This window comes from Pinus tabuliformis, chromosome J (genome assembly GCF_031772625.1).
Source record: "Pinus tabuliformis cultivar Carrire ecotype Pingquan chromosome J, CPIR1, whole genome shotgun sequence".
NCBI classification, from domain to species: Eukaryota; Viridiplantae; Streptophyta; class Pinopsida; order Pinales; family Pinaceae; genus Pinus; species Pinus tabuliformis.
Window position 1 is genome coordinate 168,582,267 of NC_142295.1, and position 16,975 is coordinate 168,599,241.

Here is a 16,975-nt window from a genome sequence, read left to right on the forward strand (position 1 = left end):
AGCACATGTTTAAGTGCTTCTAGGAAAGTCAAAGAGTCAATGTAATTTTTGTAGACCCATGTGGCATGTTACACTATGTAAATCTGTGTATTAGAGTCAAAGAAATATGTCAAAAGAGATCCTCCAAAGCAAAGACAAGTCTCCTCTTCAAGTCGGTTCAAAGATATGAATTTTTGGTGCACCTAAAGTCAAGTCAGCCCAATAGGAGGGACAAACTCCTATATATAGGGCCATTCAACCTCACAACTAGACAATCAATCATCTCTTAAATCAGCAAAGAAGAAAGGTTGAAAAAGAAGTGCAAAAAGGAGCATTGAAGTGATTCTAGTGCAGCGAAGAAGAAGGAAGAGAAATCGAGTTTGGGAGGGTTGTTTTGGGGCTAATGTCTGCCACACCTGCGAAGGAAGAAGGGCCATTTTGCTGTCATAACAGAACCCTAAGGGCAGCAACATAAGAAGAGGTGCTTTCGGTGAAAAAAAGGCTCCAAATAGGCCTCCATCTCAAGCGAAGTAAGTCTCACCTAAAGCGAAGGAAAGAAGCAAGAAAAAGGGCCAAGTACAAGTCTATATCAGCCACATGTGCGAAGAAATCAGACCTGCAGTAGGGTAAAGAGGATCAGCCTCTCAACTCAGAAATATCTCTCAAGGAAGGTCTCATTCTCTAGCCTAAGTGTCAAGGAAAGGGAATATTGCCAAGCGAAGTAGAGAAGGAAAGGAGGACTCCAAAGAAGAGGTCTCTAAGGAGACCTAGGGTTTCTGCAAGTTGCCGGAAAAAGACCTATCAGTTACCAGAAGAAATGCAAAGGAAGAGATCAAGGTGCAAAGCAGAAGAAGGCATTGATTGAAGGACAAGAGGAAGAGAGATTGTCTTGTGCTTGGAGGATATATTGATCAAGGGTCTAGGGTTTGGCATTTGTCAATTGAAGCTTCAATAAGAAAAATTTGCAGAATGGTTTTCCTCTCTAGGAGAGAGAGGTTTTTCCCTGACTGAGAGCCAACATCTTGTGTTCTTGTCTCTTTTGTTTTTTGTTCTTGTTTGATGAAGAAAGAGATCACACACTAATAATAATAAGAGAAGATTGCGTTAATAAGAAAAAGTAAAAAGTGCTTCACAAATAGTCATCATCGTCAGAAGAATCTCATTATAACCTAGATGCGCTAGATTCTTCAACAAAAAAATTCTGACCTTCGGGTTTAATTAACAATAATCCATAATCTCCCGGATGCGGGTGTTAATGGAGTTAATGCCGCGTGTTAATGGAGTTAAGGGGCATGTGGCTTGTCACATGGGCAACTGTCAGCCCGGACAAGCCACGCCACTCCACGACGAAGGCCCCTTAAATTCGCCGGAAGGCGAAGCAATGGGCGCGTTTGAAATGGTTTATGCGGAGGGGAATGTCGTTGGACTGTCCAGTCGATTGCAGGGGAATGCTGTGGGAATGTACAGTCGATTGCAGGCGCCATTCAATGCGCTGCAACATCCGAGGAATATGGGAGCTATTAAGGTTGCAACCCAAACCACTCTGCCGCCATTCAAGCCATTTGAGTGGGTGTTAGCCTGGTGTAAGGTTTCTCAGGGGAATTCTGGTGTAGGAAGCAATTGTCAGATGTCCAGGGAAAGGCTCAGGATGAGCAGTCGCAGAGGAGGGTCACGGGTCGTTCTGCCTCTCAGAGGCCTGAGATTTCACCCTCCTCTTCAGTAGAGATCACCTCTGAGCAAAACAGGCCTCCGGGCAGCAATGTTAGAGGAAGCTGGGGCATTCCGGAGTGTGGTCACACGGAACACCCGGCCATTCGTTACAGAATCCCCTGCGCATTTGCAAACAATACTCTCATAGTTTCGGTTACCGTGGAGCATTGCAACAGTATTCGGGGGCGTTTGGAAACTGTGAATGTCCCGAGGGTGGATATGGAGACTCCCACTGTCGACTTCAGGCGTCCAATTTAGAAGGATGAGGCCGGCCCCAGTGAACCTGTTCAGAGGAGCTCGCGCCAGGAAAAGGAAGACTCGGAAAAGCTCAAGGGTCCTGCAAAAGATGAGCCTCACACCACGGATGAAGACTAACTCAGAAGACGCCAAGTCTGTGCGGCAAGGAATGAATCTCTCTGACCATCTCATTTTGCTTACTTTGTATGTTTGTCATGGGGTTTATGTTCGCAGTGTCGGTCCAAATCACCATAGTATTAGTCCACGCGTCAGTCTACATGTTCACCGTGTCGATTTCTATATATACCGTGTCGAATTATGTTCACCGTGTCGAGTTATGACTCCATCGTGTCGATTTCTGTATTCACTGTGTCGTATTAGGTATCCATCGTGTTGCATCATGTATCCACCGTGTCAGCAGGAAGGTAAACTGGTCTCTCTGCAAGTTTAGCTATGACTGATATCTTCATGGAAAATCTCTTTGAAGAAACAGGGCCTCAGCCCAGATGTAATTTTTGCTGTAATTTTGGCATTTTTGTAATATAATTAGCTCAGTTTTAACGAGAAAAAAAAAAACAATAATCCATAATGTATATATTATATATAGGCTATAAATTATATTTTATTTATATTAGTAATATAAACTAGATATATTACAAAATAAATGTGACTGCACCTATCAAAATATATGTTTTAAGGACAACACAAGAAATTGAAGCCACTCAAATATGGATCCCTCCTATGCAACAAAACATCAGAGAAAATGTCTTTCATTTGAAATTTATCTTAGTGAATGTAGTTTTATTGATGTTCTTGAAAGCATCTTTAATACACGAAAAATATAGCGATGAGATCTTCATTCCATAAGTGGAAGATTTTGTATGAGACTGACAATCATTCTTACAATATCAAGTGTGGAAAAGAACTATCAACTAAACAAGGTGAGATCGGTTTCTTTCGAACTGTAAAGAAAGGAGAAAAGTCACAATCATGTATATTCTACATTCATCAAGAAGCTCAGCAAAATACTCCACGCCAACTTGAAATGCCAGAGGCCTTATAAGTCATAATTAGAAAATCTGACTGTGCAAGGAGTTAAGATACTTGCAAAAGTGAAAGGATCTGTGAACCAAAAAATTGGAAAAGGACTTGAAACCCCCATTGCAAGATCACAAGAAAGCTGCGAGATAGAAAGGCCCACAAGCCCTCCTCCATTCTATATTGTACATTCATCAACAAACCTGAGAAAAAGATACCCATCAACTTGAAATAGGTGAGGACTGAAAGAATCTGCAATTGGAAAGTAGTGAGGATGAAAGACTCAAAACCCTCCTTGTGAAATCACAAGAAAGTTGCAAGGAAAGGGCTACAAAGCCTACTCCATTTCTGGGCAACAGGAAAGTTGTGTAATGAAGGAAATTGGAACACCCCCTTTTGAAATTACAAGAAAGATGTGGTTGGTTGAGATTTTAACCACAAGGCTATAAGATTGCAAGCATGACATTCTGGAGAGGTGCAATCCCAGAACCCCCAACGCACCGGATGTGTACAAGACCAAAAACGCCAAAGTTGCTAGGTTATAGACAAAACAAGGTGGTCAACGCAATTTGAGACCTGTAATCCTAGGTTCTCAAAACCTATCTTTGGGAGGTGAATATAATTTTGCATAAATTTCAACACCTGCAACACGCACCTGAAAAAATCAGAGTTCCACAGCAATACAAATGCCACTAAACCACATACTTGAAATATAAGAAAGAATCACAACACTATTGCAAGAAAGAATCAACAGGTCAAAGACCCTAAATTCTAATTTCTTTGTCCTTTGAGATTCTAACCCAACAACAGAACTGTTGTGTGTGCATATGTATGGATGTAAGTAATTGAACAAGTTAGGAGAAAAAATTTATAGTCGTGGTCTTTTGTAATACAAGCATCTCTTTTACAAAACATCTTTCTATTAGTTACGAGAATATGCATATATTGTTTATTCTAAGCATTTAATCTGATTCTAGATCTGTAGACAAGGAAAGACAATTTACTATGAATAAAGAAAATCAATTTGGAAATGTAATATCAACCACAAGTTGAATGCACTATTATAACTATGCTGTGAGTCTGAAGACTGCAATAACATGAAAAAGTTAAATCACAAAAACATGCTGTCATATAAAATATATAGAAATTAACCATAATATAAGTTTTTAGATGGTAAATTTGAAAGTATGCCACAAAATACATAGAATAATTCCACGGGTATTCTGAGTTTTCAATCCTTTATAATAGATGCCAGATTCCATACCAGGAATAGAAATTAGATCCGGACTTCCGACCATGGATCTCAGCCACTGGATTTTACTTTTCCCCTCCTTTCCTCCACTGTAAATACCCCGAACAGCATATAAATTTGTATGATATCCTCTACCTTCTATCTCCAGCTTATCTATTTTAGGCATCCCTGAAAAGTTATAGAGTTAAATTAATGCTGTCAAATCTGAGATTATTCATATGATAAGCCTTTCTTCAAAAAAGGTATAAAGTATAAACACATGCAATATAAATATAGTAGCAAGCATATGAATAGTCTGCAACAATACTTCTTGTAAAGCCGTAAAACATTATAGCTTAAGTCAGTGTTCAGGTGTGCATCTAAAGATTTTCAGTTTCAACTTAATATTAAATGTCAGTATAGCACCTCAAAGCACACATTTCATAACAAATAATGTCTCTTTGACAATCTAGAAATAATATAGCTGAGACCAATAACATTAAAACTCTTTGACTCCCATCAACATAGATACAAAACAATGGTAAAGGTCCTAGGTTCTCACAGATGAGACACATATTTAAACCCCGTGGAAGGCACGTTTAGGCAATGTTAAGTTTTAACACAGCATTGGGTTCATAGCTCCCCATAAAAAAACTGGAAGAGTTTACAAATACCAAAAAAAGACTCCTATTGACCACTTCTCAGCAATTAGTGGACACTAATATAATTTCTTTCTTTTGAATGTACTATTTGACATCCATAGCCAAGATTTGCATCTGAACATGAATGGTTCTCTTGACAAAACCTGAGTGATGTCATGAATAAAGACATCTAGGTCTGCCACATAATATCCAGGTGCCTTTTTATTCTAAAACCTTACCTACGAGCCGCTTCTGAAAGGAAAATTTAGTTGGACAATATAAACACAAGTATTTTAGCTAATCAAAGCATCGACTTTAATGCACCATAATTTGCAACAAGAAAAGTGTTGCTGTTTTTTAAAGGATGTATGGTCCAAGATGTCATATCTCATAGAAATTTTTAAGGAGCATCATTTGAAATGAGCACATTACTATATCTGAACATTATTTGACACAAATAAAGTGACGACCTTGGGCTTTTCTAAACCACCATAATTCCTTTTGTATTTTATTATTTTCATTGTGCTAGTTTATGACATAACTAATCATATTGTTCTCGCTCCAGAATATACGTAAGACAGCTTGAAAGAAGAAATGTGAACTGTCCTATCCTTTTAGCCCAGATTTGATCCAGAAAATACGAAATCAATATTTTGTTGGCACCAACTAAGTTGCAAAAAAATATGCACATGCAGATAGACAGATCGCTAGATATTAACCCAAGGGGTTGGCTCAACCAGTTGTCACCAACGTTGTTGGATATTTGGTATGTTCCATACCAGCAGGTGCCCAGTTCAAATACCCCTAAGTGATGTTGAGAAACTAAGTGTAAAAGATAGCAAGCACTTAATTTCTCTTTTTTGGTAATTACTTGTGAAAATTATTGTTTTTTTAATCTTTACTTATGTTCAACCATTCAGAAAAATAGAGATCACAATACACGAGACAAGAAACAATTTTACCCTGGGAGAACTCACAATGGGGAAAAACCCAACAATCCTTTCCTTATAAAATCAGATCAAAATGAGAGATATCCAAGCCAAGAACCAATACTAGATTGCCACCAAGATACCAAGTCAAACCCTCCTCCAAGTCTCCTCCAAAATTCAAAGTCAACGCTGGTCAAATCTGCTCCAATTTGGTCAAACTCAGAAAATTTTGGTCCTGCAACTAGGGCCAAAATTCAGCCTGCAATTAACCCAGAAGAAACTTGACCTAATCACAGAAATTCATCCTTCACATGTGTGAGCTAGTAAAAGTCATAAATTCGGTCAAATATGTTAATTTCTTCTTGCTTTGACTTGCCTCTCTCTCTCTCCTTTGACTCATCCTTTTTCTTCCTTCGTTGGTGCACAAGATACTCGTGTTTTCTGAATGAATTATCTCCAAATGGGTCGAATGGATCTCCAATATATAGCTGTCCAGGAGGGTTGAATAGGTGCCACTTGAAGGGCAAGGCTGACTTGTCGAAGGAGGGCCGACTTGGTCAACTTGTAGGCTTATTACTCATAAAAAAAATTCAAATTCTTTTTCTTTTAAATGTCCAAATGGGACATGAAATCAATCATTTTTCTTTCAACTCAAAAATAAATTCTTTTGACTCTAGCACGAAGAACATGCTTGACAAACCCTAATAAATACATTAAAGACAACTATACATTATGAATACCAAACCTAGTTACAATTTCAACAGGTGAGGCACACTAGTCTAGACCAACACTAGGACTGCCATCCACATATACGGTTTACCCACAAGGTTCTCAATGGAAAAACAAGATATATAGATAGATAGATATCAGGAGAAATTCACCTGGTGAAACAGGTCCAGTGACTGCTGAGACCGGTTCAGCAGACCTGCCAAATGTATCCGTTACAACACATTCACACCGCAAACAACATCCAACATCCTCTAGACGAACTTTATATGAGCATGAGCGTTGTAAAAGCAAGGGTTCAAATGTCTCTGCAGCACCAGATTCGGATGATCGTAACCTGCTCATTGGAAAGAAAGTTATGAACCTAAACACGAGTAGACACTACAAGAAAACTATTATTCTGAGTAGGAGTAACAGTAAAATAAATACAACATACCATTGATGTTTAACATCCTTTTTGTACTTCTCCCAAATTATTTGTTGTGACTCACTCTTTGGAATGACCTCCACAGCAGTCAATATTTCTCCTTCCACAGCCTTCCCTGTTAGAACAAGCTTCTGCACTTTCGGTACCTCTGAAAGATTGTAATCAACTTATTAGATAACACAGTAACTATCAAAGCACGAAAGTCAAAAGGAATCCTATTAACCAGCATTATAATCAGTTAGAAAATTTAAGAAGGCATATTCTTGGATAACCATTGGTGGTAAAAGTGAAAAATATCAAGATAAAAATGGTGTTGTTGTGCTCTGCAAACAAAAGGCAATTTCTTATCTGCAAAGAATGCCCTGGCTTAGTATAATTTTTTTTCTAGGGGCCAAACATGCCAGCCCAAGGCTTAACATATTCATGACTAAAAATCTCTCAGCCTAACAACTAGCACCAAACAATCTAAAATAGCATTTAAATTGCTTCCTTTCCAGAAAACTTTGAAAACTTCAAGACTCAATTGAAAGAAATGATATGTGTAGTGTAAACACTCAATGCATATAACATACCTGGAAGGATGACATTGCTAGGTTCTGACAGAGACAGTTCCCCCACAACACCATCCAATCGAATGGGCAGATAGCTGCAACATATTAATACTCATTAGCAAGTCCATTAAATAATAAATACATTTCATTTCAACATATCAGACAACAGTCATGCATAAAAGCAACACAACCATGCCTTAAACTATCATTCACAAGTCCTCTGCACCACACATGGAGAAAGCAAGCATAACAATAAAAGTCTTACCCAAAATATAACCGACATGTGTAATCATCATAAGTAACTTCATAAGATTTAGAGCTTGCTCCAACGATCATAGTCATTGTTCCTTCCTCGGTTTCTCTATACCAGCTGATTTGGCTGTTTCCCTCCAATCCACCATAATATTCACCTTCTCCAATATACACACTAGGCGACAACTCCTTGATGGCAACATTATGTGCCGCTGGAGCAGCTGCCATGTAAAGTAAGAAACAATTTTATATGTTTTAGTTTTATGTTTAACAGTGAAAATCAAGACTTCAGTCATTCTGAAGATTGTGAATAGTGGTAATCAATGAACTATCCATTTCATGAGAAATCAACTCAACCTGGTGCAACTGGCAACCTGCTTCTTGCAATCAAAGCTTTTCCAAGCTTCCCATCCTTCCGAGCAGGTACCCAACGTACTACCAGATAAGCTCCCACATCTTCCAACTTTGGAATATATGTCCTATCATATGAAAACATCATTACTGTTGTGTCAGGAGAACTTATTAACTGAATTTTGTAATCAGCCAATTCACAAAACACAGATTATATCTTTTCCTCCATCACATACAATGGAATTAATACAGAAATTACTGTCACGGGCTAGACTGCAGAGCAGTTTGGGAAAGGACTGAAAATAGTTTTGGTCTTACAAGGGTCGACATGCTTTGCTGATGGAATGTTGGGACTTTTGCTAGCACAGATGAGCAGGTAGTGGGTTACCAAAGGTCCACAAAAAGAGGCTGAAGAACAGAAGGACAACACAAGATTGTCGGAGACAGCACTTTTCATCTGTCAGAGGGAAGCAAAATATGAAGCAATCAAAGCAGAAGAGGAAACGAATGGTCAGAGTCTGACGAAGTTGACAGTTCGATAATTTTTTCTAACCATCATAATTCTGTAACTGCTTTTGTATGAATGATCAAGCTCTCAAAGTAGGGTGGAAATCAAAGCAGAAGAGGAAATGAATGGTTAGACTATGATGAAGTTGCCAGTTTGATAATTTTTGTAACTATTGTAATTTTGTAACTGATTTCAATGAACGATCAAGTTCTCAAATTAGAATGTCTAAGAGCCAAATAATTGTGTCATCTACTAACGATTAATGAAATTTATGGGTGTAGTTGTAGGCTGATAACTCTCGCATTTTGTGCAATGTTGCGGTTATTGCACTGAATAATGTTGGGTAAATGTTTGTTTTATTATACATAATATTTATTATTGACTGCTTTTCAAATACATTAATATTGTGAATATGGATTCTGTATTTAATACTTCACATGGTTATTCTAGAGCCAACAATTACATACATGGAGGTTGCAAGGACCTTCGCATCTTTCAAACTGTCGCATGCATCCGAGAGCTCAATATCAGTGAGTTCCTGGGTAACCTGATACCATGTGTACTGCCCACCACCTTCTATTCCACCATAGTAGGACTTCTGGGGAACTACTTCCTTGTCTTCATAACAATCTGGAATAACTAGGTCAATGCCCACTGGTTCCGCTGGGAAAGCCAAAATAAAAGTGTAAGAAACAAAATGACAGAGATCTACAGTGTTCACTTGCTGCAGCTTTCAGAAAATATTCAAATAATCTACTATCTAGGCTCAAACAAGTTAATTTATGGAATAATTACTATCCCATACCATCAGCAATGACATCAGATAAAACCTTCTGTGATGTTCCTTTAAAACCATCTTTTCTACAAGGAGTGAAAACAAGTTCAATGCGGCTGCCAACATCTTCACACGTCAAGTCCAAAACCTCTGCACAACAATTGCAGACATTTCTGTCACAAATAGATGATTTCTCCACTAAAATATACCTAAAGCAACAAGCAAAGGAAATCATAGAAGACTAGATTCCCATGGAAATCTGGCAAAAGTCCTAAACCAAACCAACTGGCCCAATAACAACAAACCACTTTTTAAGAATGTAGGTGTTCACAGTTTGCCATATTTATGGAAGATTCTCTGGATCTAAACTGTGTTTAGCCTTTGAAGAATGGGATGGTCAGTCCACTCAAAACATTACACCCCATTTTTTAAAACCGAAACACAGTTTAGATTCACAAAATCTTCCTTGACGAAGAGCATTAGCTTTCTTAATCTGCAAAACTAGGTATAGAGACTCGGTTAAGCAGTAAACTTTCTTTTAATGTTTCAAGGAATAAAAGTGAATTTCCACCCATAATACAAAAATTGACAGGTGTTTGATGTAAGCATGTGCTGTCAACTAGCAGGTTTTATACCAATATAGTATGCCCCTTAACGGAAACATATGGGTACACCTAAGCTTCAGCTTCAATCTATCAAGAGTTCAAACAAAGGCTATACATCCAACAGCATCTAAATCAAAAGAGACTCAAATATATCCATTAGTTGAAATTTAATCCCTGCCTAAAACCATCCTAAACTTCTAAATGCCTTTCAAGACACACTCAGGATATCACAATGTTTCTGAAGGTTGCTCACCGTTATTGCTTATCTTTTCCATGCGACCATTACCTTTCTGCCGAATCCACTCATGGATACAAGATCCTCTTTCACTGCCACATAAAAGCACTATTGCAATAAGAAACCTAGACAAATCATATAACAATTGGTCTCTGGGGGTGAAATTTTACTATGCAAACAAAAATGACTTATTCTAATAAGAAAGTATTCTTACCCTCCTTTATAAATTACTGAAAAGCTAAGTCTTCCTCCTTCTACAGGTTGTCCATGCAACTCGAGTGACTCACAACTAGGAGGGCCTGCAACATCATGCCAAGTTCCACCAAATGAATTTTAAAATAAAGCATTCCTTTGGCTAGAAAAACTGCTCTGGAATATCCACTGTAATAAAGCTTAACCAAATAAACCACATACAAGTAGGACATTTTAAATGATGGTCATAAATTGATCAAACAAAGTGACAACACATCATGAGATATGCTCTCAGACAACGAAAGATACATATGTACAAATTTGCTTTGTTATGGTTTTTTGTTTCTATAGAAAGAGAGGTAATCTCACATGATTTCCAGTGTTGCACAGGAATGTTTCTCTGCCTCCCCCTGCCATATTGAAGTGCGTTTCAAACAAGAACACCGAGTGCTCTAGGGAAATAAATCCATATGGAAGCATGGTGGCAATGCATTCCTATTTTGGGTCAATTCATAGCTTTCAGTGTGCACGGTGTATGATTAGGCCTTGTTTGTTAAAATTGTAGCTCGGACAGGTGTCTCTGCATAGGCCTTGTATCCAGGCATGCAGAAGATACCTTAATAATTATTTATTTCAGCATTTTTTTAAGTTTAAACTTAGGAAAAGCATGATAATTAATTTAATTAGTTGTTATTGCCATTGTGACTCAGATTTCTAAATTTTACAACATTGGAAACTAATATTTATTTTTTGACCAGATCAAAACAAAGTGATAAGATCAAATTTGGGCCTTTGATCTTTTCTTTGAAAATCTCAAGAAGGAAATAGAGTTATGCAAGAAATTATAAATTGCTGGAATGAGTGGGTAAAGGACACAATTTGGTGATCACATCAAGCAAGGGAGAAGAGGGTCGATTTGGGTGAGAAGAAGGAAGGTCGAGCAGTGAGAAGGGACCGAGTTTGCTCAGAGAGGGGCCATGTTTAAGTTGTCATGTGCTAAAGAAAGGAGTCATGCGAGAAAGACATGTCGAGTCTTTAGGGCCAAGTTCTCTACTAAAGGAGAGGTTGTGTCCTGGACCGAGTTCGCTGAAGAGAACGGGGTCATACGCTGCAGGGAAAGACCATTTGTTGTGTTGTACTATGTAGAGGAGAGGGGCCCTTCTCTAGTGTTGTTCTAACTTCTTGGCTGTAAATTCTGTAGAATTGTTGCTTTAATATTTTCCCGAATTATTCTCTGAAGCTTCATAAAATCCCTCTTTGGTCATTTTTCCCCACACTAGGGTTTTCTTAGGGTAAAAACTGTGTAAAAGTTTATGTACTTGGATTTCCTGTTTTTGATGTGCATAATTTTTTAGAAGCTCAGTTGTGTTGATTGTGCGTAGATTTCATATCTAAATTATTTTTGGGTTTTCAGTAAAAAAAATTATGGGTATAAAAGTTTACTAGCACAATAACCGTTCAGCTTGTCAGAAATGTAACTAGTTTCGGTCTTCATAATTGTTGTTGTACTCATTTCAACATGTACCTTATGTAACAAACAAAAGAAGAAAAGAAAAAGTTATTATTTTAAATCATGTCTTTCATGCTCTTTATTGATGGTCTTCTAGGTAAAGCATTTTCTTCTTGCTTCTAGGGTTTGTTAGGTCATAGGATTTATTGTCATGACTCATGAGTCAATAGAGTCAACATCATGTTTATAAGACCCTTCCAGGAAAAATATATCTTGTAAAAGAATTTATTTTGAGTCTAGAAAGTCTTGGAAACCTCCAAAGTACAAGTCGGCCCTGGAAGCTTCAAGTTGGCCTAAAGGAGGGAATTTGACCCCTTGGAAAGGTTATATAAAGGAGCAGCTTGACCTCATTTGGGACTCACTCATCAACAAGTTCAATCTCTCTTGAAAAGGTTTGATCTAAACCAATAAGAGACAAGGAGGTGGAGTGAGGGTCTAGAAGGCAAAAGAAATCAAAGAAAATTGGTTTTGGAGCTCTATCTCTCACACGTGTGAAATTCTAGGGTTTCTGCAGCGACAAATGAGGTCAAAACTACAGGTCTGAATTGTAGAAGAGCGAGTTACAGTATCAATTTCTTGGAAGAGAGAATACTCTATCTTGACCTCGTTGACCTTGGGAGAATCTGTCTTGTGCAAGGAAGGATTTTTGAATAAGCTAGATTAGCGTTTTTGTAGCATCCACAAGGCCGAAATTGCAAGGCAGAGGTTGTGGTCGAAGTTGCAGCAAGAAGTTGGTTTTGTTGGAAGGGTTGACTTGGTACTTGGAGGAGGACTTAGTCTAGGGTTTGGGTCTTTGTTGTCACATTTGAAGCAGATTCTATAAGAAGATAAGAGTTTTTGAGGTTTTCCCCTTGGAGGGGTTTTTCCCTAGCTTGGAGCCTAACTTCTATGTCCATTGTCCTTATTATTTTTCTCTTGATATTTGTTTGAGAGGAAGATCTAATAAAGAAACAAAAGTAGAATAATAAAGTTCACGAGCAAGTATTAAGGTTAAGGAAAATTGGAATTAATAGTTGCCACATTTCATTTTCCAACAAGGTATCAGAGCTCAGGTGAACAACAAGGCAGCTGGAAGAATCATCTTGTGGACACAAGAAGGGTTTGTTAAGGGGAAAAGGAAGACCGATTGATATAGAAGAAGGGTCTCATCACAATAAAGCTTGAAGAAGAAAACTACAAGAAGGTTGTTGTTCTCTCTTTAGAAAAAGATCTAGTTGAAGGATCATTGGTAGACCTACCTGAAGGAAGCATCAAAATATTTCGACATCCTCACCTTTGGAAGACATCATTGAAGTCTCTTTGAAGATCTCGAAAACCTCAAGATACTTGGAGACATCATCGGAAAGGGTAGACTCTTGATCATCAAGTGAGTATCATATTGTTACTCTATGTCTAAATCTATAGGTCATATGGGTTCTTTCTACAAGGAAAGCAGTAAGCTCGTTGGTTCATCAAATTTCCAAGCATGGAAGAAAAGCATTGACCTGGCACTTATAAACTATGAAGTAATAGAATGTGTTACTGGTGAAATTACTGAACTTAGCAAAGACAAGACTTAAGAACTAGCAAAGTACAAGAAAATGAGAAGTAAGGGCACAAAGGATCATCTTTAAATCCATTAAGGATCCTCTTGTTCCATTTGTTGCAAATTTGAACACTTCTAAGACTACGTATGACAAGCTAGTGAATTTGTGCTTTGTAAGTGCATTAGGACAAAAGATGTCTTTAAGGAATAAGCTATATAGAATGAAGAAATAAAAGGATGATCACATGGCATCCTTTCTAATGAAGATCCCTCAATTAAGAGATCACTTGCAAGGGCTTGGAGAGACAATTTTTTATTCAAAAATGACCATCTGTGTATTGAATGCATTGCCACCAGAGTGGAGCAGCTTTGCAACATGCATCTACTCTAAGAAAGACAACTCCTTTTGATGAGTTGTGGGCTCAATGCATCTTGGAAGAAACTAGGATCAAGGCAAAGGATGACATTGGATCAAATGAACAGCCTCAAGCCTTTATAGCCAGAGTCAAGAAGTTGAAGAAGGGAAAGTTTGGGAAGTCCAAGAAGAAAGATATGTCCAAGGTTCAATGTTTTAAATGCAATAGGTATGGACACTTTAAGAGGGATTGTCCAAACCGGAGAAACAACAAAAGAAAGGAGAGAAGCAACGCTCACATGGCTGAGGAAATGGGAGAACCTGAGAAGAAGTCGAAGAGAGAGATGTGAAAGAACTTTACTATTTAAGAAGGCATCTTGTTTGTCGGGTTCTTTGTGAAATTGGTCCTTCCTTTAGGATAGTATGCATTGTTGTTTACTCAAGAAGAGTCGTGATTATGTATAGCATCATTGAGAGAAGCATGTGATAGTAGCATACTTAGAGTTGCTTTGTAGAAATCATCTAGTCTTTAAAGATAGATAGATAGACCATTTTGCATATTGTTCATCCAGGCATTATCTAACATTATGTTAGAGGTAGTCATCTTGCTAAGGTGGATCATCATGATCCTGTAAGAACCATCACTTTAGAAGGTTCTTGGAAGAAGCATTATGACAAGGTTAGTATACATTCCATATAGTATGCAAACAATATTGTTAAAGGGATGAAGGAATGCAATAGGTCAGGTTACAAACTTATTATGAGACATATAGCTGGATGATGGAATAAGAAGCATAGGAATGCATATTGAAAGTAACTCTTGGATAAGATTCATATGTGCAAAATATTGTAACATGCTTTGTATGATTATGTGATGTTTAAAAAGGAAGAATTTGACTTACTCAAGGATGAATAAAGAATTAAGACTTTCTCTAGATTATGTAGAATAATGATTAACATCCAGTGTGATCTCCGGAAGAAAAGTTCTAACTTGGTAGTCAAGTTCGATACTTGGGCATTATGATGCGTGAAGGAAGATTTGTGGGGAGATGAACCAAGAGGATGTTGATGCTTGGACGAGAAGGTGATCATGATGAGGTAAGTCTAAGTTTAATTGTTGTTGGTTATCTAGTTAACAAATTATTTTGCTACCTGGAAGGATATTGCAAGAATACATGAAGGATGTTGAGGCAAGCTCAATATAGGATACTTGGCAATTATGAAGTCAAGATATATTCATCTTGGGAATGAAAGGTAGTAGTGCGAGAAGATAACCTGAAGGTCAACAAGGGAGACCACTTTCATCCAGAAGCTATGATTAGCTTAAAGTTTAGAAAGGCTCAATATAATACCTTCATTTATGATGTCAAGATGAAAGTGCTAAGCAAGAGAGATGACATGGATCCTATCACAAGATTGAAGAGTGAAGATGGCTCCATGATACCTCTGAAGAAAGAAAGCTCGATACAAGAGATGCGAAGAAAAGAGGGAGCCATATAGCTAAGAAGATTAAAGAGTTAATACTCATATAAAGACAAGCTACAAGGCTTATGATGTTTGACTTCCCAAATTGAAAGGAAGTCTAGAATCTTCTCTGGTTTTGAGAGGGAGAAAAAGAGTTTCCTTAAAAGGGAGTGAAATTTATTCTCTAATCAAAGAGAGAATAGGAATATCCTCTCTGGATGAGAGGAAGTGATGTTGGACATCACATGTGCATTCTCTTCTTCATGTGTCAGACACTTGACTAGTATTAATAGTTGTAAGTCTAAGTGAAGGTCATGGAGAAAGAATGGTGGAGGATTGGATAAGCGTCTATGGTTTCTTTGAGGATAAAGCATCCAAGAAAGGACAGGGACCGACACTCTTTGAGGATAGGACAAGTGTCCAAGATAAGAGCGGTCGAAGAGGACCGATATTCTTTGAGGATTTGGGTGTGGAAATCCAAGGTAAGAATAGTCCTCAAAGGACATACCTTGTGAACATCCAGATGGGCTATATGCCTTGTAGAGGTAATGTGGTATCACACATAAAGTCTCCCAACATAATGCTCTCAAATAAAGTTGAGCTTGTCTAGTTGGGCATCAAAGATAGTGTTGGTCATAATGATGATGCTTACAATTGGCTTATCAATCCAACTCTTCTTATGAGAACAATTCAATTTGAGAACGATTTTGTACTAGTGGTACAATTATGAATACCTCCCTAGTTAAGAGGGAGTATTGGAAATGTAACTAGCTTCGGTCTTCATAATTGTTGTTGTACTCATTTCAATATGTATATTATGTAACAAAAAAATATATATATTATTTTAAAGCATGGGTTTCATGCTCTTTATTGATGGTCTTCCAGTTAAAGGCATGTTCTTCATGCTTCTAGTGTTTGTTAGGTCATAGGATTTATTGTCATGAGTCAAGAGAGACAACATCATGTTTATAAGACCCTTCCAAGCAAAATATATCTTGTAAAATAATCTATTTTTGAGTCTAGAAAGTCTTGGAAACCTCCAAAGTACAAGTCGGCCTTGGAAGCTTCAAGTCAGCGTAAAGACGGGAATTCGACCCCTTGGAAAGGTAATATAAAGGAGTAATCGACCTCATTTGGGACTTGTTACCCACAATTTTGTGGGTGATATCCCTAGGAGAAAAAAATTCTCCAAGATGGCCCTCAATCAGGAACCACCAGCCACCAACTAGCTCGTTATGCTATTTCTTTGCCACCTGAGCTAGCCATGTGGTCCCTCACCCATCTTTTATGATCGTATGTTTAAAGGTGGGCCTCCTGAACCTAAAGGCATGCCTTGTCATTTGGTAATCAAGTATTGTTGTTTGCTTATCATGGACACTTTTGTGCATGGATTAATGGGGGGATTCAGTGGGAAGAGTGGGCTAGGTCTGTTATTTTGTCCCTTAGACACCTTTTGGATGTTAACCTTGGACCCTAGTCCCGTGGGATATCTTTTACTGACCCTTGGGCTTTAGGGGTGGTACTACATGGGAAACCTTGATTTTGGTTGCATGATCCCGCTCCCTCATCCACATATATTACTCCACTTCCATTCATTATAACCCCATTCATCATTTCTCCTGCATGCGTCCACATTCCTCCATTGGGTCCACCTAGGGTAAGCCTTCTCCTTACCCACACCATGGGTGGGGCATGGAATGATGCCCCGGAGGCTGATGCAAATGAAAAGAAAAG

At 38.1% G+C, this 16,975-nt stretch overlaps 1 protein-coding gene across 1 annotated transcript in view; it reads right to left on the bottom strand.

The window, feature by feature from the left end:
- The window catches only part of AIR9 (Outer arm dynein light chain 1 protein), a 160,884-nt gene that overhangs the window by 47,215 nt on the left and 96,694 nt on the right, over positions 1 to 16,975 (bottom strand). The window contains exons 24-33 of the mRNA XM_089377429.1: positions 10,410 to 10,494; positions 10,214 to 10,287; positions 9,386 to 9,505; positions 9,048 to 9,243; positions 8,079 to 8,200; positions 7,735 to 7,942; positions 7,491 to 7,564; positions 6,928 to 7,066; positions 6,647 to 6,828; positions 4,229 to 4,384 (exon numbers count right to left, since the gene is read on the bottom strand). Coding sequence (XP_089233555.1) covers positions 4,229 to 4,384; positions 6,647 to 6,828; positions 6,928 to 7,066; positions 7,491 to 7,564; positions 7,735 to 7,942; positions 8,079 to 8,200; positions 9,048 to 9,243; positions 9,386 to 9,505; positions 10,214 to 10,287; positions 10,410 to 10,494 — 1,356 coding nt within the window. The remainder of the gene's footprint in view (positions 1 to 4,228; positions 4,385 to 6,646; positions 6,829 to 6,927; positions 7,067 to 7,490; positions 7,565 to 7,734; positions 7,943 to 8,078; positions 8,201 to 9,047; positions 9,244 to 9,385; positions 9,506 to 10,213; positions 10,288 to 10,409; positions 10,495 to 16,975) is intronic.